At 42.6% G+C, this 27,949-nt stretch overlaps 1 protein-coding gene across 1 annotated transcript; it reads left to right on the forward strand.

Annotated features, from left to right (window-relative positions):
* Positions 1–426: 426 nt before the first annotated feature.
* On the forward strand, positions 427–26,611 carry AP1AR (adaptor related protein complex 1 associated regulatory protein). Its single transcript, XM_066632580.1, has 10 exons — positions 427–713; positions 5,409–5,457; positions 6,192–6,218; positions 8,965–8,990; positions 11,938–12,034; positions 13,711–13,809; positions 19,677–19,738; positions 20,333–20,406; positions 21,051–21,179; positions 23,639–26,611. Exons 1-10 carry the CDS (start codon positions 631–633, stop codon positions 23,902–23,904), a joined length of 912 nt encoding a protein of 303 aa, XP_066488677.1. The 5' UTR covers positions 427–630; the 3' UTR covers positions 23,905–26,611.
* Positions 26,612–27,949: the final 1,338 nt, after the last annotated feature.

Here is a 27,949-nt window from a genome sequence, read left to right on the forward strand (position 1 = left end):
CAACCCACACACGCAGCAAAGCCCTGCTGCTGCGCTCCTCGAAGGGCTCTGGTGGTGGTGGGGGCTCTGCCTCACCCGCCTCACGTCCCTGCTCCTTATGGGTCTGAATCTTGGCACTGGGAACACATTCTAGGCCTGGCAAGAGCTGTGTATGACTGTAGGAGCAGCCGCTTCAGTCAGGCGCTTCCAGCATCGCCCCCCCCCGCCCTTATCTCTTCGCCACTCAATACACATCATCACGTCCCACTGATCTCATCCCGCCTCCCAGGGCTCTTATCCACAACAGCACCGCTGCGAGGGGGAGGGGCCAAACCGCTTCTGCCTGCGCGTACGCGCGCACTCTCGCGAGGCCATAGCCTCTGAGAGGGCCATGAATGAGAGCCGGGAAGGGGCGTGGCCTAGCAGGGGCAGTGGGCGTGGCCTGAAGCGGGCGGACACAGCCTGAGGGGTCCATGAGGACGGCTGCTTTCCCCACAAGCGGCTCTGTTGGGTGTGCCCCCCCGCCGCGACAACGGTGGCCCCGCCCCTTCTGCCCCTAGCTGATGCCGTTGCCAGGGGGCGGCCTTTGAGCGGCGGTTGGTGACTGAGGGACGGGCCGTGCTCGCTCCCGCCCAGCGCCTCAAGCATGCCATGGGGAACGGCTGGGCGGCGCAGTGGTGCTGCTGGCTCTTCCCGAGGCGGGAAGCGGGACGGGGCCAGCGAGGAGGAGGAGGGTAAGCGCCGGGGGGCGAGGGAAGGGAAGGGAGGCGACGGCCAGCCGGCCTGCCTGGTCTGGCTCCGCCTCTCCGGCCGGCTCGTCCGGTGCCTGAGCCACAGAGTCCCGTCTCCCTTCGGGCTCAGTGCAGCACAGGCCCCCCCCCACCAGATGCTACCAGCACTGAGTCTTCTGAGCGGTGGCGTAGCTGGAGTGGGGCGCAGCACTCGGGCTGGCAGGGAGGTGGGCGAGCGGCCCCTCCCTTCGGAGCCATTCCCGGCGGAGGGGCCAAAACGGAGCCGTACGGCTTTCTCTCTCTCTCTCACTTCCTCCCTCGGTACGGCTCCGTTTTGCCTCCCCCCGCCGGGAATGGCTCCGAAGGGAGGGGCCGCTCGTCCACCTCCCTACCAGCCCGAGTGCTGCGCCTCCCCTGCAGCTACGCCACCACTTCCGGGTGCACAGTCAGGGGTGCCCACGATCCTCCGGTCCTCTGTCGGAACTCCCACAAAGGATCAGCAAGCAGGGTGCATTGCTTCGCCTGATCAGCTCCCCGCCCCGCAGGTCTCCGTGTAGCCTTTCCCTTGCAGAGGGGGAGTTCTGAGCGCAAAGCAGGGGTGGGCAAACTTTAGGGGTCCTGGACCTGGAACAGCTGCATAGAAGAGGGTGTCACCCGTCATCTCACACTGGACAAGCTGCACCTGCTGAAGTTCCCTCTGCTGTACAGTTGTTAAAGGTCCAGGGTCCCTAAAGTGGAAAGTGTGCCCACCCTTGGAGTAAAGAAACAAGTGCATACAGTATTTACTATTTTTTTCTATGCTGCCACTTAAGGATCACTTGCTGAAATGACACCAGGTGAGGGGGTGGGCAGCCCTGACATTTGGAGCTCAATGGCCATTATTTTCATCTCACCTTTGACCCTTCCCAGATAAGAGATGGTATACTCATATTCCTCTAACCTACTAGCTGCAGCCCATTACATTAACCACTAATGAAGGACAGTTGCACTTTTTTATGTTTGTTTCAGGGTATAATTGATCTTTTCAATCTATAACTTGAAAGCAAAGCAGAATAACTCAATATAATGTTTAATGGTTCAAGGCTGGTGGTGTGTTGTGGCAAGCTAGGTCCATTCCAATTTTATCTAATTTCTAGGCTGTATCTGAACTGCTAGTTTTCCCCCAGTGATGATAGTACTAAATCAGAAGAAGATAAAGGTTCTTCTGTGGACACTTCAGCTTATAGCTCTTTTCATTTTAGGTGTGAACAAATATATTTCTGTTCTTTTTGTATTTTTAAATTGATCCATTTTATCCGCAAGATGTCTTGATTTTTTTAAAAAATTGGGTATCAGCAAATCTGCTCTCCAGGGATGAGTACCTCCAGCCCTTTGGCAAGCAGAACACTCACTACCACACAGATCCCCTACCCAAGGCCTCATTTTCACTGTCAGTTTTGAGAAACTAAGAAAAATCAGAAACTTCTTATGAGTAGCAAGGGATGCCCCCACTGTTTCTTACAATTTTCATATTCCCTTCCGGATGAGAAAAGGCCTTTTTCCTCTCTCAAGCCCACTGTCCATTATTAGTGAAGACCACTATCAGTGGAGACCACTAATAATGGCAGGTTAATAAGCCTGTTGAATTCTTATAAAAGTGGTTGTAAGTTGTAGCATGCTCAGTTTAGGTTGTTGCAAAAGATCCATTGTCTGTCTGCTTTATCCATAATCAGAAAGTGGGTCAGGTTGAGATTCGGTGCCTTCAGTTGTCAGCTTTTACTTTGTTCCTTGGGGGATCACAGCATCATTCTTAAAAAGCCTCTGGGAATAAATATAGTTATATCTCTAGTCTTGTTTCTGTTTTATTAGGAGAAAGCCGGTACACTCCTATCGCTTGTGTTGTGCAAAACAATACGTATTTTATGTCTAAGCATTAAAAATGTTATTAGGGTTGCAATCCTATGCACACTTAACTGGAGGTAAGCTCCGCTGAACACAATGGGACTTACTTCTGAGTAGACATGCTTAGGATTGGGCTGTAAATTTGTTCTTTGCATCCTAAACTTTATTTTATAGATGTTTTACAGTTTCAATCAAGACTTAAGGGTTTACATGTCATTAGAGTACTATTTAGTGTCCAGTATAGCCTTGATGTATGATGTGATCTGCAAACAACATAAATCTTCAGCAGCATCAAAAGCAATCAGTTAACGCATCTTTTGTCTCTTGAAACAATTCCACAGTCTTTGCCTGTACTGTGCTCTTGAGAATGTACAGGTTGAAAAGTTTTCAGTTAAGTTTAAACTTAACCTAAAGAACAACAAACAAAAACTCTCAGATCCAGGAAATATAAAAACTTGGAGGTGTCAAAACATTTTGAGCTGTACACTCTTCTTTGCAGAAAAATCTAGAAAGCTTTGCACCCAAAAGGAGGAGGCTAAACCGTCCTGCAAGCCTATTCCTCTCCATGCTATCCAGATTTTTCCTTTTGATGAATAACATACAGCTTGAAATTTTTTGGAACCTTCACATTTTGAGTAAATCATCTTCTCTACCTGGTACTATACAAGTGTAACAAATATCTGTGACCCTGCTGATGACAAGAAGTACACAAATTCCTTGTGTATGTGGAGAGAGCACAGCAGCAGCAGCATGACTAGACATTCTGCAACAAGGCTATATTGTTCCTCCTCCCCCTCCCCTCCATGTATTAAATCTATATGCTTTTTTAAACAAAATTGCAAACACATCTCCAAGTAATTTGGATTCATGTGCAAGGGGTTGGGCATACAGGATATAGGATCAGATGCTTCTGAAGGTATCTGTGACTAGATTGTTTATGGTTTAAAAATCATCATGAGCAGCCAAGATTGATATAAGTCAGTAGCTAGTAAAGGTCAGTGAGGATAGGTGCTGTGTGAGTTCCGTAGTGACCCTATGTCTTTATGTGATTAAGAGGAAGGGAAAGGGGATATAGTCCTCAGTACGTAACAGTATAGAAGATACAGTGATGAGTATGTAGCTTCTTATTTTAATTTTGTCAGTATAACAGAATGTTTCATAACCAGTAGGAAATACCTGCAAATACACCAAGAAAATTCAGCTAATTTTGTTGACTAAGGGCCAAATCCTATCCAACTTTCCAGCACTGTTGTAGCTGTGCCATTGGGACATGCACTTCATTCTTCTGTGGGGAGGGGGGGAACCATGGAGTTCTCCCCAAGGTAAGGAAATATTTGTTTGCTTACCTCAGGGCTGCATTGGCATTGGAAAGTTGGATAGGATTGGTAATACAGTTTCTGTAAAGAAATCACTGGGCCAACTTCAAGCACTATTAGTCACATCACACATTAATTCTTTTGCCCTATGCAACAGCTGATCTTTATATTTGATCCTAATTCTTGCAATAGTAATCAATCTTTTCTAGTATTGATTTATATTAATTTCTGGAGGGTTTAAGAGATTGCGTAAACTGTTTTGTACAAATAAATGTTATAATTGTCCCCTGCTTGCAAATCTTTGCAGTGCTGCCAGAAAGAAAGAGGGAGCAAATTTTTTCTCATCCCTTCCTATAGGCCATTTAGGCTTGCAGCTCAGCAAAGACAGGAAAGCTGGCTCATACTGGTCTTTGGTGTAATGGAAAATGAGTCTTTTAGTGGCTGTTAGTTATGATACTAACTCATTAGGGAATACCAGTTGCAGGGAAGCATGGCAGGAAAGGAGTACACCTTCATCTCTTCAGGCAGGGCTTCTGGCAGTCAGCTGCTAGAGAAAAGAGGATGCTGTAATAGATGAGTCGTGGGCCTGATTCAGCAGGCCACTTCTTATGTTCTTATGGCTTTTCTGCTAATAAGTGCTTGAAATATGAGCATCATAGAAAGAGGCAGAGACAAATGACTTTTTTGCATTTGCCATTTAAGTTTCCCTATAGATGAGAGACTGGAAGATTGTTCTGCCCTGCTGCAACTGCATGAATCTTTCTGTTTTTGCCTTTTCCCTAACCCTAATGCCAACTACACTGTGACTCTCCTGAATTGTAACACTGTACAGTACCTGATTTCATGTTCTCCCGTATTGCCTATGTAGAACAGAAAAGGTCAATCTTTTGATATAGAGGCTCCTGTAATGTCAGTAGTTTTGTGAGAGAAATGCTGCCATAAGCAGGTTCCCATGGCCATGTGATAGGGTTCTGAATAGCAGCACATCCCCAGATACCCTGTTCTAAGCAGTAAGACAGGAACCTGCATGTTGAAAAACTGGTAGAAAAATTATACAAGCTCTAAAATTATAGCATTCTGTTATACCAGTGGTTTTCAAACTCTCTTGGAGAGTTTGAGCGGCTCTTCCTGTGGGGGTGCGGGGAAGGCAGCGGCATGAACCCCAGGATCGCGCTGCTCAGGGGGGGCTGCACATACCTGAGCCTCCTGCAGCCTCCCAAGGGTGCAGGGAGCCCTGTGCAACCTTCTGCAGGGCTCCCCACAGCTTCAGAAGCGAAAGCTCTTTGCTCCCTCGGAAGGCTGCAGGAGGCTCAAGTGCATGCAGCCAAGCGCCTGCAGCCCCCTTAGCGGTGCGATCCTGGGGATTGTGCTGCTGCTTCCTCCCTGCTTTCTGGCTGCCCCACCCCTTAAGGGGGCAGAGGCTAGGGCCCACAGGCTGGGGCGTTGCGACACCCCAGTTTGAAAAGCTCTGTTATATGATAATGTTTGGTTTATCTTCTAGGTCAAAATACTTCAGGACATGTTCAACAGGAGAGCATTTCACAATAGAGGTGGGTAAAAGCTTTCCATTTTAAAGCTCAGGCTCAGATTTGCAGTCTAGAACAGTGTTTCTCAATCAGTGGTATGGGTATCACCAGTGGTACTTGGGGTGGTGCCTGGTGGTCCTCCTGGGACCCCTGGACACCTGCGAGACCAAAAACTACACAACAAAACAAATAGTGGTAGGAAGATCCAAAGCATGCTTTTCCATGCTTGAAAAAGCCCTTCCATCTGTCCTTAACCTTTTACTGGTGTGTGGTGTGTTGCATCTGGCCTCCCAACCCAGAAGTAACTGGCAAAGATGTCATCACTTCTGGTGGTACTTCGAATAGGTGGACCACGTGAAGTGGTACGGTGTAGCACAAATGTTCTAGACCAGTGTTTCTCAACATTTGAAAAATGAAATATATTTAAAATGTTGTTGTTGGCAACAGTTGGTACCAAAAATAATTGTTGTTTTTGTGATAACAGAAATAGCAACTTATGAAACATCTAGTTTATCTATGTATTCACGGGTATTTAAGCCATTTCTGCCCAATGTTGCATATATACAACAGGGATCAAATGTGTACACCTGTGGACTGGGCAGAAATGGGTTAACTAAAACCAAGAGATATCATTTGGTATATTGCGCTTAGGCTAAAATTCTAAACATAGCTAGAAAGTAAGAATTGGACAGTAAATGCTTGTTCATTTGGATCTGTCATTCTTTGTTTAATTGGAATATTATTGTATCTATTTGCAGTTTGAGAATCTAGTGGAAAGTGATGAGGTAAGTAGCTTACTGATTACTGTCATTAAATCTTATGCAAAGTGAATCATGAGCATTCTACAGAATGTACAAACCAAGGGTAGACCAGAGGATCATGAATCAGGAAAACAATGAAGAGCAGCTGTTCTTTAGCACCTTTTTAAATAAGGGGGAATGTATTCCCCCCCTTTAAAGTTTTCTATAATGGTATAGAGAATGAGAATCTCCTTCCTTGGCATGATCCTGGCTCCGTATCATTCTGTACTGAACTGTCTTTGTTCTCCTAGAATAGGAAAATAACTATTCTGACAATTCTGTGCTTTTCTGAGGACCGTATTAGTTATGATTGTAGAAGTCTCATTTATTTAAAAGCCGTTTCCTTCAACAGCATATAAAGGTTGACAGCATATGAAGCAGTCTCCCCAGCATGTAAAGGGCTGGGGTTTAATTCTTGCTTCAGGAGGTACATGCGGATGAAGTTTCTTCTCTTTATCTGTAGTCCTGACTAAGGGCCAATCCTGTTAACTCTCAGCACCAGCGTTGAGCTCCAGCACTGGTGCTGGGTTACACAAGCGTGCTATAAGGCACGTCCACAACACCCTTAGAAGAGGGGCTGCCAGTGCAGATCTCCTGCACCACCTGGCAGTGAGTGTTTTTTGGACAGGGAAGGTGGGAAGTGGGGAGAATGGGGTGGGGGAGGGCACGGGGGAGGAACTGGCCTGGGAGGGTATGACACCAGCAGAGCTCTGCTTTGCTGTATCCTATCCTCCTTGTTGGGCTGCAAAGCCTGACTTGGAGGTTCTCAAGTCTGTGCTTGGGAAACCACCCCCCTTCCGAGCCCAGCCTGCCCATGAGCCTACCTACTGCCCGCCCTCCCCCCACCACATTACAGGGCCTGGGGCTTTCTCCAGGGGAAGGGGATGACAGTTCCCTTCTGCCAAGGAAACTTCTGGCGGCCCCAGCAGTGCCAATGAATGCAGCAGTAGCCGTTTTGGTGCCACTTCACCTAGCAGAGCCACCGGGTGGGACTGAGCAGCCCAGCAGTCATTTGAACTTAAGGTAAAGAAATATTTATGAGAGTTAAGAAATAGTTAGAAATGTTTGCATGAAAGAGATCACATTTCAGGACCTGCTCACCTTTTGAGCAGTTTTGAAGTTCTGATTAAAAACTTCTGATGCACATCCCAGAGCTTTTCCAGGTCTTCTACATAAATTAAAAATTTACACACTCTTTGTATAGGTTTGCAGTCTAATAAACACTTACAAGGGCAAGGATAACAAGATAATTCAGGTACCCAGAGTTTTAAGTTACAGAATGATTACAAGAAATGGCCACTGAAGGGCCAGTTCTGGGACTGCAAGAACCAAATGGCTGCTGATCCCAACCAACCTGAGGAAGCGGGCTGTGCTGCTTCTCTCCTTCTGCTGCACTCAGGTGGAATAATAATAATAATACAGCTATTTATATACCTTTCTTGGTTGTCAGATTTGTCCTCGGGCTTTAATCCAAGACAGTTTACATAGGCAGGCTATTCTAAACCCCCATAGGGATTTTTACAATAGAATAGTTCTAATCTTTCATAGAACTCCTCATTCCAGCTGGATACCTTCCTGGTCTGGCCTCTCTCTGGCTGCTTTACCTCCCACACTTAACTTGACAGCAACTCCTCTCTGCCACTGAGGGTCAGCTCATCAGTTCTCAGATACTTCCAGTTGTTTCGAACTGGCAACCTCAGATCTTCAGGAATACAAGGTGGCAGCTCTACCAACTGAGCCAGACCTCCTGCTCAGAATAGCTGCTACATCCTGGGATATAAACAAATGACAGATTTGTTCATAAGATTAAGGGTGCAATCCTGGGTTGCGCCAGCCTGGAAGTGTTGCAAAGGTGCTGTAAGGCACATTGTGCATCTAACTGAGAGTCGGGGAGGCCGGATAAAGGGCACACACGAGCCTCACTGTGCCATAGGAAGCCCAGAACCTGTAAGTTTGCGCTAGCAGTGGGCGGCTGACACAGGGGTCTGGGGAGGGCGAAACTGGGGTGTTCACTGGTGGGAAGAAGACAGGGGATCGGTGGGCCCATGGGCAGGCTAGGCCCTGGAGGAGAGTGGTACTGGAATCTGGTACTTGGGCTGGATCCTAACTCTTCTCTTTGGAGGCCTGGCCTAGCATTGGACTGCTTGGATCTGTGCCACTTCTTTAGGTGGCACAGGTCCAAGTAACCCCATTCGGGCTGCTGCCACGTTAGCCAAGGTAAGAGGAATTTATTCCCCTTGCCTTGGGTTGTACTGCGGCCAGCCCCAACTCTGTGCTGGATACAGAGCAGGCCAGCTGGTCTGCCTGTTCCAGTGCAGGTTAGGATTGGGCTGCAAAAGTCTGTCCCATGTTATTGTAACCTCAAAGGACCATTTAAAATAGGTGGCAAATAAATACTTGTTAAAGAAGTTCCTGTCTATTTGATATTCTCTAGGACTACTGTTGTGTATGGCTGCATACATGCTGTGTTAACTGGCACCACACAGATGGATGTATTGATTATTGTATCAAAATGCATCATTTTGATACAGTTTGCTTTTTTCCTCTGTTACAGATGAGCCCACAATTTTAATGCTGATTTGATTTCTTAAAATCAGTTGAATATATTTTAATGGTAGTAATAGGTTTTTTAAATAGATAAATCACATCTGTTCGCTTTGTGTTTCAAACATTGATAATTGAGTTGTTATAAGCACTGTGATAAAACATAACTTTTTTGGTACTTAAACAGGGTGAAAGTCCAGGGAGCAGCCAAAGGTATGACATTGTCTTTATATATATTTCCTTTCTTCCAACTCTTGGTTGGCAAATGCCCAACTTTTACTTCTGTAATGCAAAAGGGGTGCAGAACCTCCTTTTTCTCGCTTGGTAATGTTATGTGGCCAAATTCTTTAGGTTAGCTTACCTAGCAGAATTAGAACAGAGTAATAACATGGCACCTAGCAACATAATCAGTGCCTGTTTAACCCCTTGTTTCCTGGGAACCTCCTTTCCAACTTCACTCATGTTTTCCTGGACCACAACTTGTGTCTTAGAAGCAACAGTTCTGTTCCTGGAAAAATTCTCATAACTGAATTCTGGTTGCATCTCAGCTATACTTGCCTTCTTTTCTATTGAGACTCTACCCACTTGCACCGTTCTGTGTATTTTCCACAAGGCTTACATGTCCACTCTTTTATCAACTCCCTGACATGAAGCTTATTCACTGTCTCTGATTCTGGTTGAATTTGTCTTGCCTGCAACTGACCTGCTGTGTCTACCACCTGTACTTCCAACAAAATTGTTCTGGGGAAATTAATTCTGTTTCTCTTTCAGGCATTCCAAAAGGCTGACATGCCTAACTCACTACCTTTGGGAGAATTAGTCCAGTCCCATTTTTCCTTTCCAAGACATTTAGCTCCAACTTGGGAGTAGAGCTCTTATCCCCCATTCCCATTTGTACATGTGGGACAGGCTCAGAGCTTACCACTGTCCTAGTTAGCCTTCCAAAATCATCAATTGTGGCTGCTCAAATTCTCCCCTCTAGTTCCTTGGGCATACCTCTTCAAAAGATGCTGGGGCTGCCATCTTTGGTAGACACCTTCAGCCCACTCTGCCCCCTCTATACAGGGTACATTTCTAAATCCATATTCCTTATCTGGGTTCCTTTGTAAACCAGTAAAATTCTCTCTCTCTCTCTCTCTGTCCTCTAAGTAATCTTACTTCCTCTCTTCCTCTTGAAACTTTGAGGTTTTCTCTGTACTCTTGTTTTTCTGCCTGCATCAACTTTGCCTCCTTTCTCTCTCCAACTCATCAATTCATTGCTGCATTACTTGCATTTGCCGTAGAAGGTACTCAATTTCTCAACTCTTTCCGATCTTTATCATCAATCCAATCGTCATCTTTCTGCTCAGATTCTCATTCTTTCTTCGTAGACTCCACCTGTTCACAAAGCTCCTGCAACACTCATCACGACTGGTCTGCTGTCTCCCCTGAATAAAATTGTCCAGTGTCTCCACTTCCTTCTTGTCCTCACCTTTTGTCTGTCCCATCTTTTATCCATAACTTCTCCCTGTGGACCTGTACTGGTGGCTGCTTCCATCACACCACCAGCTATTGCTTTATTCCTTGTTCCCTGTCCTGTCTTGCACTTAGAAAATTCATCAGAGCTTCCATCTCTGATAATTTATGTTCCTTTTTCTTCGCTTCAACCTTCTTCCACCATTTTTCCATAGTCTCCCAATAACAGTGCTTCATTTCCTCATAAAAGGTATTGTGATAACACAATCTGTACCCCCCACAGCACTCTCTACTCCATCTCTTCCATCTTCAGATGTCGCTGCTGCAGCCTCAGCCAGCACCTCCAATGATCCAAGAGCCTCCATATCCACTATTGAAGCCGTTACTAATTATATTGTGCAGTAGACGTCATCAACTGTCTCCATGACATTGATGGGATAAAGCATCCCCACACAATCCCAACACTGCCACCATGTAATGCTAAAGGGGTGTTGAACCCTCCCTTTTCTTGCTTGGTAACATTACTATGGCCAGTTTCTTTAGCAACTGGACTTGTTAGGTTAGCGCTTGGTCCCCATCAAACAACACTGACATAGTAGGATTTCTCCTAAAGAATTTTACTATAAACTTCACACTAGTGAAGTAAATATTAACATATATTCTACAGGAGGTTTGTTCCTTGGTGGGGCGTTCCAGTTGGTCTTCAGGGAATGCTTCTTATTTACCTCAGCCCTTTCCGAGCATCTGCTCAGCCATTTTTTTTTCCTCAGAGCAACTGTCTGTCTCCCCCACATTCTTTTTCAGCTGCCTCTTTTAACTGCTCTTTCCCAAAGTTCCAAATGCCATTCCTCCACACAGAGTTCTCCTTTCCTGGAATGTCTCTCTGCTTTTCTCATCCCTTTCCTGCTTCCTGGGTGTGGAACATCAGTGTTGTTCCCCACCATCCCCTGGTGCCATAGTGGACAATGCAGAATGAATCGAGTTTCTCCACCCCAAAATACATTCTCAACAACCTCTTTCACATATTGAGATCTGTTTTCAATTTTGTGAATTAGCTAATGGCCCAATCCTATACTGATGCAGTGTCATGCTCTACTGCAATAGTGCAGTGTCAGTGAGAAATTCTCCATATTCAAAGCCTGTCCAGCACAAAGAGGGAAAATAAACACCGTGCTGGTGCAGCCCTCCCTGTAACACTGCCAACATCTAGGGAAGCCCCAAGACAATGCAGCATCCATGGTGTGACTGCCTGACATTAGCAAAAGTTTAGCTTGCAATGGCCCAACACATCAGGCTAACTGAAAGGCAGCAAAGTGGGAGGTATCAGTTCCAAAAAGAAAAGAAAAAAGTGGTCAGGTCCTTGTTGCCAAGGCAATAACATTGTTTACTTTCTAATCTATCAAAATATAGTAGTAGTTATATTTAGTAGGATTCTTTCTTCCACTTAAGTTGAACTTGTAACTAGATTTCCCACCCAAAGCAACCACATTTGAAGCTGTATGGTATCTGGAGAGGGAAAGTTAATGTCCCTACTTCCCACCAAATGTCTGAATAGATTCAACTTGCAGCACTGCACATGCAGAGAACCTTTCTGCTCACACTGTTCCCTGTCCACCTGGATACTCATGTGGAAGCCTGTTTCCATGTACACAGTGTCCAGTATCAGAACAACATTGTGCCAACTCTTTTTTCCTTTTTTCTTCAGACCTTTGACTGAGGAAGAAATTGCTGATCTACGAGCAAGGCATTACACTTCCATTGTTGACAAACAAAGGACATTGGATTATAAGCTTCAGTCAGAGGTAAGTAATGTGATGGTTTGTATTGTATTGCTGTATATACAAATAATGATCTTAATATTTGGCTAACCAAGGTGGAAGCATTATGTAAAGTGGGCAATATGGATTAATTCCAGCAACAGAATGGAAAGTTCAGGGTGTAAAGCAGAGGAGAAGGAAAGACTACAGTATGGCAATAAGAACATTAATTAGAACGATTGCAGTGGAAACTGAAAAGTTGTGGAGGGGGAAAAAATGCGGAATAAGGACAATAGTTTGTGGGCAGACTTGGCTATTACAAATAAAAATCATCAACAGAGGCACTTCATGCTTCTAATACAGTGGTTCCCAACCTTCTTTGGAGACACTATCCCCTTAAGGAGGGTAGCAACCTGGGAGACCCGTAGTGCCATTAGAAAGGCACTTCCAAGTTTCTTTACTACCACCACTGCTGAACACATATAAGTTAATTCTAAAAAAAATTATTAAAAACCTTTTTTACTTATGTTTGGCAGTGTTGAAGTCTGGAAGTACTGTTCTAATGGCACTACAGTTGCTACCATCCTTAAAGGGATAGTGTCCCAAAAGAAGGTTGAGAGCACCTGCCCTGGGGAATTGTGAGCCCCCCAAGTTGGGAAACACTGTTCTAATGTTTGAAGTGGTAACTCTTACTTGCATCTGGGGAGGGGCATGAATCACAAGCACATCTCACTATGGAAGAAGTACATAAGTTACAACTTTGGATGCTACAGAAAAAGCATGAAATAAAAATGTGCATGTCCCTAAATGGTTCTTCCTTGTGATTTCCAAAGCCATTTGGCATGGGAAAGAAATCTTAACTACAGTCCTGCTTTGATAGGGTCTGCAAGGAAAGCTGAAGGGTTCTGTAGCTTCATACCTTAATTTTATAGATACATATGCACCCATAAAAATGTAACATAAACATGGCATATGTAGTTATGATGCACATGCCAGGAGGGTTTGATCATGGAGTGCTGATCCCTGATGTGGTTACCGCCTTTTGTACACTCATCCATGAAGCAATCCTTACAATACTTATACACACTATACTTATGTACTTATTCATACTGTGCACACACATGTCAAGAATCTGCCCATTAGCAAATTCTATGATAAATAGTACAGATTTATCACGAGATGTACCACGAGAATCTGTGGTAATTCTCGTACTGAATGTGTGCACTTGCCATTTGAAAACAGGATGACTCACTTGAAAAGCTCAGAGCAGTCACTCTGAGTACCCAGTGCCTTTTATTGAGTAAATGCAGCTTTAGGCAACATGAGACAGGTCCACATCAATGCTGTGTTTATAGTAATGGTGGGTTGTTTTAATAATTATTTTCTCTCCATATGTGCTAACATTTTCAGTATTCTCTCTTCCCTTACATACATTAATACTGAAACAGTTTAACAGACAGTTTTAGCATCTTGAACAAAATTGTATGTTGGAGATCTTTTTATGACAAGTGACATACATTTATAACCTTGAATTACTTTATACTGTTTAATTTAAACCCAACCAATTTGTATTAAAACATTAGTATGCAACTTTTCATAATTTTCTTTAAATCTTGTTTTGTATTATGTAAAACTTTTTCTTTAAACTTTGTGAATTTATTTTCATAGGAAAGATAGCTAGGTTCTCTTTTGTTAACCCTTATTATTTTGTTCATATACAGTTAGCCATACAAGAGGAGAAGTTAAGAATAGAAGAGGAGACTTTATATGCTGCACAGCGTGAAGCAGCCAGGGCAGCAAAGCAGAGAAAGCTCTTGGAGGTGAGGGGAAGAAACCCCAAAATATATCTATCAGAGCCTCTGTTATGTGTTTTGATCTTAGTGCCACATGCTTTCTTAACATCCAAGGTGAAGCCTGGTTTATAGTAGTTTCTGTTTTCTTGGAATCTCTCAAATTGAATATTGAGTATTTTATAGAGGATATTTACATGCATAGCAAAAGTGGTGTTACTATTTAGACAGGATCAGTGAATAATATTTGACCAATTGCCTATTGAGATGCCAGTTGAGCTGTTATTGAGATGTTCATTGTACACTAGTCTGTCTTGCAGAGTAGTGCAGAATTTATCAGTTCTGCTGGTGGCCTGTCCATTCATGGAAGTAAAAGTGGAATTTGAACATTCCACAATCAATGTGTTCTGGATCAGTACTGTATATGTGACTATAAAAGTTTAAGAAACTCAGGACCCAATCCTTCCCTTGCTGCCCAATGGTGGCGCGGCTCCTCCAATGGCACTAACTGTAGTAAAGCATTCAGCACCTATCGTGAAAAGTGCTCCGATAGCACACAAGTCAGTGCACTCCTCGGCGTGCCAGTGGGAAGGCCTGCACTGTTGTTCCCCCACCATCCAGGAATTCCTCACTCGCCAGAGCAGGGGGGATGACGAGAGAGGCGGGAGGGCAGTGCAGAAGCAGAGAGTGGGCGTAACAGGGAGTGGGGAGGCCACAGGAGGGGGACAGTCAGTCATAGAAGGCCTGCAACAGATCTTATCGCCTCCAACAGAAGCCTCCTGACCTGCAATGGGTCTCCTTGGACCTGCACTGATAATTTTGTCAGTCCAAGGAGAGAAAGGGGCTGGGGAGGCTTACATAGTGGTAAGAGGATATAAAATCCCCTTTCTCCACTGAAACCTCCTGGCCCACCACCATGCCACAACCACCACTGTGGATACAGCATTAGTCAGTTTGGCGTCACAGCAATGGTGGGGGGGAAGCATAAGATTGGGGTGTCAGTTTGAGAATGAGAGACTGAGAAAGTGTAAATGTGGAACAGGGACACTGGCTGGGAAAATCTAGCACAGTGATCTTCAACCACTGTACTGTGGCACACTGGTGTGCCACAGATGGTCCACAGGTGTGCCATGGGACTTTGGGCAAGGTAATTTATTAGTAGGGCAATTGGGGGATTTGAGCCCTCTACCGGCAGCATGATTTGCCTTGTCAGTGGTCAAAAAACCAATGGCATGCCTTGTCAATTTTAGCACCTTGTCACCTTGAAAATTGCTGATCTACCATAAGAACATAAGAACAGCCCCTCTGGATCAGGCCATAGGCCCATCTAGTCCAGCTTCCTGTATCTCACAGTGGCCCACCGAATGCCCCAGGGAGCACACCAGATAACAAGAGACCTGCATCCTGGTGCCCTCCCTTGCATCTCACATAGGCCATTTCTAAAATCAGGAGGTTGCACATACACATCATGGCTTGTAACCCATAATGGATTTTTCCTCCAGAAACTTGTCCAATCCCCTTTTAAAGGCATCCAGGCCAGATGCCGTCACCACATTCTGTGGCAAGGAGTTCCACAGACTGACCACACGCTGAGTAAAGAAATATTTTCTTTTGTCTGTTCTAACTCTCCCAACACTCAATTTTAGTTGATGTCCCCTGGTTCTGGTGTTATGTGAGAGTGTAAAGAGCATCTCCCTATCCACTCTGTCCATCCCCTGCATAATTTTGTATGTCTCAATCATGTCCCCCCTCAGGCGTCTCTTTTTTAGGCTGAAGAGGCCCAAACACCATAGCCTTTGCTCATAAGGAAGGTGCCCCAGCCCAGTAATCATCTTAGTCGCTCTCTTTTGCACCTTTCCCATTTCCACTATGCCCTTGTTCTACAGTAATAAACATACAGAGGAGAGTGATAAAGGAAACAAAAAAAGTTTTATGTAACAAAGCTATAGGTTGGTGACAGGGAAGAGTCTTGATGATCTTTCTAAAATGACATTCCTGTGACTCAAAAACTGACTCCTTTCTAGTCTCTGGTTTGTTTTTACTTTTGTTCCTCAGACTCTTCTGGATGTGGGTGTTTGGTTTTTGCTTCTTGATTTGGTCTTTCTCTAGGAGCCCTCCCCCTTTCTACAGAAACATGCCTTGTGTGGGGGGGGGGGCTTACCTCTGCATAGGCACCCTAATGGCCTATGGGTCACCTTGCACTATAACACTCAACATTGATGGTAATTTTGACTCCTTTAACTCGCTTTGGAAAAGAGAAATATAAATCAAGGGGAATAGAATATTTAGACCCCAATGGATTTATATTTGAGACTGCAAAAGGAATATTCCTGTATATATTATTACTATGATTTTACTACCTGTATTTCTAGGCCACTCTTCACCAAAAAGGCATACATATAAAACATAAATAATGAAATATTAAAAATGTATTGCATCATATAGTTTCTTCCAGTGCTACCACAACCACCCCAAAAAAAGACTTATGGACCTTGGAATGTAAAAGTGTTGGCTGCATTTGGTTTACAGAAGCATAATAAAGTCTTTCTAGATGATAATGGTATGAACATAAGAACAGCCCCACTAGATTAGGCCATAGGCCCATCTAGTCCAGCTTCCTGTATCTCACAGTGGCCCACCAAATGCCCCAGGGAGCACACCAGATAACAAGAGACCTCGTCCTGGTGCTCTCCCCTACATCTGGCATTCTGACTTAACCCATTCCTAAAATCAGGAGGTTGCGCATACACATCATGGCTTGTACCCCATAATGGATTTTTCCTCCAGAAACTCGTCCAATCCCCTTTTAAAGGCGTCTAGGCTAGACGCCAGCACCACATCCTGTGGCAAGGAGTTCCACAGGCTGACCACGCGCTGAGTAAAGAAATATTTTCTTTTGTCTGTCCTAACCCGCCCAACACTCAATTTTAGTGGATGTCCCCTGGTTCTGGTATTATGTGAGAGTGTAAAGAGCATCTCCCTATCCACTCTGTCCATCCCCTGCATAATTTTGTATGTCTCAATCATGTCCCCCCTCAAGCGTCTCTTTTCTAGGCTGAAGAGGCCCAAACGCCGTAGCCTTTCCTCATAAGGAAGGTGCCCCAGCCCCGTAATCAGCTTAGTCGCTCTCTTTTGCACCTTTTCCATTTCCACTATGTCTTTTTTGAGATGCGGCGACCAGAACTGGACACAATACTCCAGGTGTGGCCTTACCATCGATTTGTACAACGGCATTATAATACTAGCCGTTTTGTTCTCAATACCCTTCCTAATGATCCCAAGCATAGAATTGGCCTTCTTCACTGCCGCCGCACATTGGGTCGACACTTTCATCGACCTGTCCACCACCACCCCAAGATCTCTCTCCTGATCTGTCACAGACAGCTCAGAACCCATCAGCCTATATCTAAAGTTTTGATTTTTTGCCCCAATGTGCATGACTTTACACTTACTGACATTGAAGCGCATCTGCCATTTTGCTGCCCATTCTGCCAGTCTGGAGAGATCCTTCTGGAGCTCCTCACAATCACTTCTGGTCTTTACCACTCGGAAAAGTTTGGTGTCGTCTGCAAACTTAGCCACTTCACTGCTCAACCCTGTCTCCAGGTCATTTATGAAGAGGTTGAAAAGCACCGGTCCCAGGACAGATCCTTGGGGCACACCGCTTTTCACCTCTCTCCATTGTGAAAATTGCCCATTGACACCCACTCTCTGCTTCCTGGCCTCCAACCAGTTCTCAATCCACGAGAGGACCTGTCCTCTAATTCCCTGACTGTGGAGTTTTTTCAGTAGCCTTTGGTGAGGGACCGTGTCAAATGCCTTCTGAAAGTCCAGATATATAATGTCCACGGATTCTCCCGCATCCACATGCCTGTTGACCTTTTCAAAGAATTCTATAAGGTTTGTGAGGCAAGACTTACCCTTACAGAAGCCATGCTGACTCTCCCTCAGCAAGGCCTGTTCGTCTATGTGTTTTGCTGTTCGTCTATGCTTTGTCTATGCTATGTTCGTCTATGCTTCGTCTATGCTATGTTCGTCTATGCCTTCTATGCTATGAAGGCCTGTTCGTCTATGCTTTGGGAGTAACCTTATTGAGTCTAGCAATGGCCCACTACTTAAGGATCTTAACAGCAGCTTGTTCTAATTTTTTCAAAGGTATGACATGGAATAAGATACAGAGTGTACTCTGTCTTTTGTTGGTACTCCCAGGAACCAGGAGAGTTTGGGGGACATCTTTACTAAAAGAAGTCAGGAGAGTGAGATTTTTAATAGCACTTTGATGTTTCTATCTGCTATCTATAATATTACCCACATATCACATACTTAAATACAAAGTTCCAAGAGAAGTAATAATGTAATCATCCCTATTCAGTGAACACAGCAGAAGATTATACCACCACCATTAAATAACCAAGCTCATGTTTGTTTTAGCAAAGAAAATTCTTTTTTCCTTTCCCATTCATTCTTGTATACTTGTTAAAATGTCAACTTTTCTTTTGCTAAGATTATTCTCCTTCCAAAGGTGAAAGAAATAGATTATCTTATGTACTCACCTATAAGTTAAAAAATTTATCTAAAAATTGAGCCTGAACACCTGGGTTGATGCAGTGAATAAAGCAGAAGATTCTGGGAAGCTTAGCAGCTGTCTGGTTAAGTGAGGAGGCGTGGAACTGGGCTAAGACGAAGGGCACAGGGGTGGAGGATAAAGGAGAATTTTTACTAGTAATTGCGATATTCAGAGACAGCCATTTTAGCTTCTTCTCAAAACAGAGAGAAATGAAGGCACTTAAGGGAACTGTAGTCTGTATGAGGGTTGCTGCTGGGGAAGTGCGCCACTGTACTCCCCACAAAGTCTACAACTCTCATAAGCACCTTCAAGCCCCTTCCAGCTTGAAGAAGAAAGTAAAATACCTCCTCCTCCTTTTTCTTTTCCTGCTGTCTTAGAACATTCCTGATCAGTCATTTTCAAAGAATTTCACACAGCCCCAGTTTAGGGGTCTGGTTTTTAAAATACCAGGGTGTCATCCTCATTTCCATCTGAAACAAAGTTCCAGGCTGCAATTCAGTGCACTATTACTTAAGAATAACACCCATGGAAAGCAATGGGTCTACCTCTGAGTAAATAGGTTTGCAACTATGTGCAGCTGCACTTGCTCACAGTCATTCCTTGTTGCTTGTCTCACCGCTGTGAATTGAATTGTACTACTATGGGTGCAATCCTAACCCCTTATGTCAGTGCTTTCCAGCACTGACATAAGGGCAATGAAGCTCCGAGGTAAGGGAACAAACATTCCCTTACTTTGAGGAGGCGTCTGTGAGTGACACCCAACTGTGGGATGCAGCACATGTCCCATTGGTAGCGCTATGCCAGTGCTGGAAAGCACTGAAATAAGGGGTTAGATTTATGCCCTATGTGTTATAAGTTGTATATGTAGGGCTTCTGACTTAATACACCAGGCACCTCAGAGAAGGATTTGATTAATGGTTCAGAGAAAATTATAGCCATGCAACCCCCTAAGTTTAACCCCCGATTTATCTGAAGGTCATAGAAAATTCCTTGATTTTTGACTCAAAACCTGCCCTCAGCTTATCTGTGAGAATGACTTATAGGCGAGTGTCTGCAGTGCTTTTGCTAATCGATGCCTTATCTAAATATTACTTTTGACTTGAATCCTCAAGTTTTTCTAGCTGACAGTAGGAAATAATCCACTGTGTTTTGAATAACAAGGCAGGTGATTCTGACCATCTTACTACATTATCCAGTACTGGCTGTAGTGATCATATTATTTAAACACACTTTGTTTTGCAGCAAATGTTAGCATTAGAATTGACTCTATAAACTGAGTTATTTGAATTGTTGATTTCTTCAAACAATTGACATATTCTTATTTTCTTAGCAACAAAGGCTTCAGAGGATAGCACAAAGAGCACAGCTGGCAAACAATGGAGATAATCAAAGGTAAGATGCAGTAGATAACAGTTAGTTTTACAAGGAACTCAATATGTTTTGTTTTTTTTTAACAGCAAGGCTACTTGAATTTTTATTAACTTCAGATAGCAGGGAAATGTGCCCTTGTTGTCATTCTGTGTCAGTTGCTGGTTCCATGTCCTTAAAAGGAAACATGGGAACTCCATCAAAGTTTCTACTATTGGACCAAAAGCAGCAAATCTTTCATGAATGAAATGTTAGTTAATTTTTTAAAGAAAAAAAACAGTAATGTGGATCGCTAAGACTTTAAACATCTGGAACTGAGGACCCAATCCTCTCCAGCTTTGCAACACAAATGCAACTGCAATGCAGCCCTAGGGTAAGGGAACAAATATCCCCTTACATTGAGGATGCCTGTGACAGCTCTTCCACTGCAGGATGCAGTACATGCCCCATTGGCTCAGCTGCATCAGCACTGGAGAGTTGGATAGAATTGGGCCCTCTATTTCTTGCATCCAGTTCTGCTGCATTGTTAGCATAACAAAATTGCCTTTTGGTTTGTTCCCTTGCTAAGTGTTCTCTGGAATGAGTTCCCCTTGGTATAACTTGTTCATTCTTTTACAGCGCAGTCACAGAAGAGGCATTTGATTCTTCCTTGCAAAATGTAAAACTACAGTATGAAGCTTTTCGGAGTAGCAGTAGGTTTTTTGTGTTTTTATAATAAAATTATAATTAAATAATAGTGGAAAAATATTATTAGCTTAAAATGCGTCTGCCAAGTCCACTTAGAGGAGTGGATATAGAACTAGGTTGTAGGAAGCCAGTTTCTGGATACAGAAACCAATTTGTATGCAGGTGTACATTATAAGTGTGACCATCAATGCTGTGCTAACCGTTCAGAATTCAGTTTGCTTCAAAACATGTTATTGATCTTAGCATCCTATAGGAACATTTCTTGAGCACATTTGGTTTTTCACTGAGGTGTCCTTGCACATAGTCTGTCTTTCAGAGTTTCAAGACATTCTGACTGTTTATAATTTATATATAAATGTTTATTAAGGCCATGTATTTCCTATTGCTACTGTTGCAGATCTTCAACTTAATATCTCCCTTTTTGTTTTTTTATTTGGGTCATCAAAATACAACTACTAATTTCAGATAGCAAAATAAAGAAGTCCATTGGGGTTTTATAATGTTACTGGCAGCACACTCCTGGCATATCTTCTTCGAAATAAGTCCCATTGTGTTCTGGGTTTCCTTCAGGAAAGTGTGTAGGATTGCAGCTTAATTGGGTTCAGTAGTGGTGGTGTGTTTGAAGTATAAAAATGTCTTGTGATTGCAGGGCTTTCATCAGATGCTACAGTTCTGACACCAAATACAGAGAGCAGTTGTGATTTAATGACCAAAACCAAATCAACAAGTGGAAACGATGATAGTAATTCGTTAGATTTAGAGTGGGAAGATGAAGAAGGTAATCATTTTGTGTTATTAATACTTTCATTGACCTAATTAATATAAATAATATTGTAGGACACTTTGAACATCCAAGCATATGCTGTTGGATTATAAAAATCAATTCTCAGAATGGTAGGCTTGTTCCTTGCATAATAGTCTAGTCCAGCCATTTTCAACCACTGTGCCATGGCACACTAGTGTGCTGCAAGTGGTCCACAGGTGTGCCACAGGAATTTGGGGGAAGATCATTTATTAGTGGGGCCAATGGGGATGTGAGCCCCCTACTGGCAGCATGGTGTGCCTTGTCAATTGTCAAAAACCTGGTGGTGTGCCTTGACAATTTTAGTGCCTTGTCAGTGTGCCACAAGATGAAAAAATTGAAAATCACTGATCTAGTCCCTGACTAGGTCCTAGTCCCATAGGAAATTGAGGTGAACAGGTTTTCTCTTCAGAACCTGTTAGGGCAATGGTTCTCAAACTTTTAGTGCCAGGACCCACTTTTTAGAATGAGAGTCTGTCAGGACCCACCGGAAGTGATGACATGACCAGAAGTGACATCACCAAGCAGCAAAATTTTTAACAATCCTAGGCTGTAATATTACCCACATCACTAAGTCCCATTTACTGTCATTGTTAAAAGAATATAGATAGTAGCCTGTTCAACGTACAGATCTGTAACATTTCCCCAAATGCAGTTAGATACCATGGTAGCATCATATCTAATATATTAAAAATAAAATATTGAAATGAGTGGGACCCACCTGAAATTGGCTCACAACCCAGTTTGAGAAACTAACAGTTAGGGCATGCCATTGTTTTTGGCATCCTATACAACTTTTACAGCACAATCCTATTTATACCTACACAGAAGTCCCATTGTGTCTAATGGGGCTTACTCTCAGGTTACTGCTTATATAGGATTGCCATCTTATGCCAGAGTTGTTAGATGCCTACCCAAGATTTTACCCTTCCTTTAGGCATGTGCTAACAGGCTCTAATGATAACTCATCCACCTCAAAATTCCTTTAGGACTTATGGTCAGGGTCTGTAATATACTGGCCCTGACCATAAGTCCTATAGGAATTTTGAGGTGGATGAGATACTCCAGTATAAGTTGGTTTTACAGATAAGCCAAGGGCAGGTCTTGAGCCAAAAATCATGGAATTTTCTGTGACCCTCAGATAAGTTAGGGGAGGGGGTTAAATGTAGGAGGGGTGTCTGACTATATTTTTGTCTAATTTTACCTTAGGCCAGATGCTGAAAATTAACCTACCAGTAAATGTAACCTAAGAACTGTACAGTCTATATTTTAATAAAAAAAATAAGAAAAGATCATAAACATTTTTATTCATTAATGTTTTAAATTCTGGTCTTCACAACCTTTGTGTAAACAGTATCGGAGTAAGTGCACTGTAAACATCATACCAGCAGAACCATTAAACAGAACCCAGAGGCTCAACATGTAACATACAACATATATCACATAACTGGGAGTGTGCACAGTGAGAGACAGGAACAACTGTGAACAAGTGCAGCTATACATACTTGCAACCCTATTTACTCAGAAGTAGACCCCATTGCTTTTCATGGGTGTTATTCGTAAGTAATGGTGCACTGAATTGTAGCCTAGCTTTTTTTTCAGATGAAAACACGAGGATTACATCCTCTGTTTGAAAAATCAGACCTCTGCCAATCATTTGCAAAATGGAACAAGGCTGCAGAAAGGTCTGCTAAAGAGAACGAGGCTTACTTGATCTAAATGGAAACCTTGGGCTGGCTTTTTTCTCAGGAGAAAGGTTAGCTTTGGCTGCAGTGTGCAGCCTCATCACCATGGAGATTGATTGCCCTGTCATTATCTCTGCTGCTGCAACAGCCCTAACCCCTGAACGACTTCGAAGTTAAGGCAAGGAGATTATCTAAGCTGAATTTATTGGCAAAAATTTCTTGTCTTATAGGCGGAACTGGCATATAAAACATATAAGGTAATGGTGGAATTCATCAATCATGATTGTTTTCCCTTTATCTAAAAAAAAAAGAGGCCCAGAATATGCAGGATAAACTGGGATTCTAATACACACTGTGATGAAATTTCATCTCAAATTCTCTCAGATGCAAGTATCTTGCTACTGTGTTTTTTTAAAACATCTTGTGTAGAAATGGATTGTGTGACAGCACGGTATCAGTGGTTTATAGTGGAAACTTGACCACTTCTTTTCCACTGTTCTTTGAATGTTAATAAAGGAAAGAACGTGTACTGTATATGCTTATCTGTAAAAATAAAGAATGCAAAAATACCTACTGAACTGGGAACAATCCCATAAGTAAGCAAGTATGGACTTTGGTTTGGATGTGGAATAATGATCACTCCCTACTGCATGTTTCTCGCAGGAAAAGGAATTCAATATTCATCTCCTTGAATCCCAAAACTGTTGAAAGACAAGTAGATGGCTTTTAAAACAATTTCTTAAATTACAGGTATAAACAGAATGATCCCATTGCGAGAGCGTTCAAAAACTGAAGAGGATATACTCCGGGCAGCCCTAAAATTTAGTGGCAAGAAAACTGGAAGTAACCCAACTTCTGCCTCTGATGACTCTAATGGTTTAGAATGGGAGAATGATTTTGTTAGTGCTGAGATGGATGATAATGGCAACTCGGAATATGCTGGATTTGTAAACCCTGTCTTAGAACTGTCTGCATCAGACAAGAAGACATCTAGTGTTGACCAACAAGACAGATAATGAAAGCACGGGGCCCTTTGCTATCTGACCAAATGGCTGAAGCTGGACAAATACTACAAATCTGTATTGTGCAGAATCATCCAATCATAGCTGTTGAACAGCCTCCTTTTAAAATAAGGAAGATGCACAGTGAAAGCACTCTCTGAGCTCCAGCTTTCTGCTAGAAAAAGGAAAATATGTGATGCTTGTCATTTACAGAAGAGAGTATGGTTTGCTATCTGAATTCAGAATTTTAAGTGCAATTTTATCATCTACCTTTGAAATTTTTATGAAAATACTTGAGTGATTCTGTTGTGTCTATTCTTGGGTTTTAGTATATAATTGTCTGCACTAATTTGAAGCATCACAGCTTGATATTCTAACCACCCAACTTGTTCTAGGCTGTACTTTTGAATTCTTTAAATTTTGACATTGACATAACTACAATTTTACATCTACTGAACACCTTTTAATACTTGAATGATGATACTAGGGAGCAATTTTCCTCTCCTTTTTGTTTGGTTTTGTTCTGAAAATCAGTTATGAACTTTTTACACATGAAACTATCAATTCCAGTGTATTTATTGACTTTACAGAAATGTTCAGATCTCAAGCACAAGGCATTTCCCACTTAAATAAGGCATCTGCCCTGTTTAAAACACTAGAAACAAATGAAAGTTTTTGAAAATAAAAATTTAGAGAACCAAAGGTTCTTTTATTTCCCAATTTGGAATGCCAAATGCTGCTATTATAAAGGTTTTAGTTGCATATGTTTTTAAATTCTACACAATTTCTTCAGTGTTGCTAATTTAATGGTAGCTGATGTGTTAATAGCAGACACTTGGAGAATGATGTGCTTTTAGATGTGAAGACAGAAACCATGAATGCTCTCTGTTACTGTATGAATGCAAACTAGTATTCTGATCCAAAAGTATCTTTCCTAAATATGTGAAATGTTCAGTTGATTGAATTAATTTAACTTAACTGGCTTAATTGCCACTGGGCTTTTTTGGGAAAATGATGATGGTGTCCAAATATTTAATTTCTCTTAAGAGTCTTGTGGATTTTAATTCTTAGGAGATGCTCCTCAATGTTAGTGTTAATTCCTCTGTTTCTACAGCAGCAGAAAAACCTCTATCCTTCTATTAAATTGCTTTTTGTTCTTCTTGAAAAGAAAGGTGATTTAGAATGAAATTTACTCTTTGATAATGCACCAAGGTTTGTGTCTGCCACACAGATTTTTGACTGATAGCAAATCAACATATTGCAGAGTTCAACAGTGCAGTAGATCAGAGCAAAAGAACCTGCTTTGCATGATTGTCCCTTCTTGAGTTGCTGGGCCACGTGTTGTTCTCATCCTACTGCAGGGACTTCTGTCTACCTCTCTTAAAGGAAAGCAAGGGTTCCTTGCAATGTACCCCTGGGGTTCCTTGCAAGATAAAGCCATGCAGATGTAAACAAGCAGGATCATGGCCCTCCACAACAGCTGCTATTGCAATGGAGGAAGAAACAGCACATAGAAAATGTATGAATCCTTCATACTGAGTTTAACAGCCCAGTCCTGTTGACTTTAGTGCTGGTGAAACAAGCATTCTACCAGTGCTAACTGCATTACACCAGTTATAAGTCATCTGATACTCCATGGAGTTGCATACTGCTGGAGCCTTCCTGTATGTGCTGAAGGATCCTCTCAGGCCTATTGAAGCATCTGGGACGGGGGGAGGTGGAACTGAGATGGGGAGGCCAGAAACAGGAAGCAGTGAGGGCAGAGTATGGATAGATCAGCTTCAGAAAGTGGGCACTTTTGGTGGGAGAGGCAGTCACCAAACTCTGGCCTTTCCAAAACAAATTCCATGGTCCAGGTTCATGACCTGTGCCAACAATTTTTGCTAGCACGGGTCCCAGTAGATTCATCTGCTGTGTAGATCTCCGCATCTGTCTCGTCTCCCCCCACATAGGATGCAGTGGTAGCCATTATGGCGTGGCTGCATCAGTGAGGCAGGGAACCATAAAACAGGGCTGTAAGCTGCCTTAGCTTTTCTGCGAGTGGCAGCAGTATTTGTTGCCAGTGGCTGAAACGAATCAACAGCAACATTTACCCTCTTCATAGCTGTCATGACCCTGCCCCATAACACACCTTCATGACTTTCATTTTCTATTTTCCTTTCCTTCTAGCTTTTGCTTCAGCAGTCATCCTGTAAACACTTTCCTATGAGTATGCCCCATTGAATACAATGGGGCTTACTTCTGAGTTGGCATGCATAGGATTGTGCTGTTATTCTCAACCTTGATTACTTTATATAAAATCATTACAGACCAGAAGTGTTTACTTTTGATACACAACACACTGTCCATATAATAAATTATGGATGTGAAGAGGTCAGTGGCAGTAAATATCAAATGTTTGTATAGTTATCTTAATCTATGTTATGTCAGAATCATTGTGGACTGATTTTTTTCCATGTGCCTTTTATGTTTAAATGAGATATTAACCATGTGTATCTATGAAACCTTAAACAGCTTAGCCTTTCTTAATGTATTACATTTCTTAAATATAAGCTTTGTTGCTAAAAATGTACATGTTAAGCTTGACATTTGCAATGCTTGTAAAATGCTTTATAAAAGATTTGTACATTACAAATGTATATTTTTGATTTGACATAAACTGCTGTGTCTCTTCCTGACTTGCATTCTATTACTCCTTAAATATCTGAAGCTGTGAATAAATTTTTTATACATTATAATTAGCCTAATACTATTTATGTGGAAGAGTGAATATTGCCTACTTAAGTACAGCTGAAATTTTATCTCCCTCAAGTTCCCTTTATTGGCTGTTTCATATTAATGCCTTCAGTCATCATAGATTGACAAGCTTCCATGTCTTTTTTTTCTCCCTGATAACCATAACTGCAACTCAGCAAGATTAGCTATAATAACTTTCAATGCAACTACTGGAAAGGAACTGTCATAGAAATCAGTCAATCCTACTAGTTAATGCCTTCAAAGTTTTTGTAACACTTTCCTACTTGACTTCCACAAAACATTGGCTGGGACCTACCAGATTTGCCATGCTGTTACTTTCATATCACTTTTCTGCATGTCAAAAGTTAAAAGAGGGTGTTAACTTGTTGCACAGCTCTATTCAGTTTTGTACACCAATGAAGTCCTCAATTCCAAGATGTCTGAAATTCCAAGCCTTTTTACTTTGCAATATCATTACACATTATCCTGTATGTTCTGTTTTTCTTTAACAAGCTTTGCCATAGAGTGGTGGTTGCCAGACTTCTATGGAGTTGGAAACCAGGTAAGCATTTGCATGGGTGGAGAGGGGGGCAGTGACAGCACCACAGCGATCATGCACTGGACTTTTTACTATGGTCCTTGAGGGTTGTAGCCCCCTCTGTTCTCCTAAATGGCTGCTGTAAAAAGCCCTTTTATCTAAAGCTACTTCTGGTTTTAAAAACCTGAAGTAGCTTTAGACCAGAGATAAGGGCTTTTTACAGCATCCACGGAGAAGATAGAGGGAGCTGCAACCTCTAGGACCCTGCAGGAGGCCAGCACTGTGCTCCAGCTAGGTAAAAAAGCCCCTTCAAAGCAGCAGCACTGTGATCCTTGGAGCACTGTCACTATTATTAGAGCTAGGCCACTCCCCTTAAGGGGGAATGCCCTGCTTCCAGTTCTGGTGGGTTTGGAGTGTTAATCCAGTTGGCTTTGTGAGATATTTGGATAAAATGAAGGTCTGTGCTCATGTTATTTTAAGCACACTTGCAAGTATTAAAAACAGTAAAATAGAAACCAGATCAGGAGCCTGTGTGGATCAGCACCTTTGAACTCTGCTCAGGTCCCAAATTAGATCATTCCCCATATATGCACTCAATATTTCCAAGGCAAAAAATGTGCAAGGATCTAGTCTGGATTGGAAACCTGATGGGGTAAGCTGAAAAAGTACCTCACCATTTTCCTGATCTGGTAGTTATTTACTATTAGAAAAGGAAACATGTAGTTTGACCTTCAGTTTGCTGGTTGGTGAGGTTAACTCAAAGCTGTAACCTTTAACATCTGGACA

The sequence above is a fragment of the Tiliqua scincoides genome, chromosome 6 (genome assembly GCF_035046505.1).
Source record: "Tiliqua scincoides isolate rTilSci1 chromosome 6, rTilSci1.hap2, whole genome shotgun sequence".
Lineage (NCBI taxonomy): Eukaryota > Metazoa > Chordata > Lepidosauria > Squamata > Scincidae > Tiliqua > Tiliqua scincoides.

Coding starts and splice junctions, on each gene's coding strand:
- AP1AR (XM_066632580.1), top strand. CDS start 631: ATGGGGAACGGCTGGGCGGCGCAGTGGTGCTGCTGGCTCTTCCCGAGG. Junction 12,035..13,710: donor ATTATAAGCTTCAGTCAGAG/GTAAGTAATGTG, acceptor GTTCATATACAG/TTAGCCATACAAGAGGAGAA. Junction 20,407..21,050: donor TGAAGCTTTTCGGAGTAGCA/GTAGGTTTTTTG, acceptor TTGTGATTGCAG/GGCTTTCATCAGATGCTACA.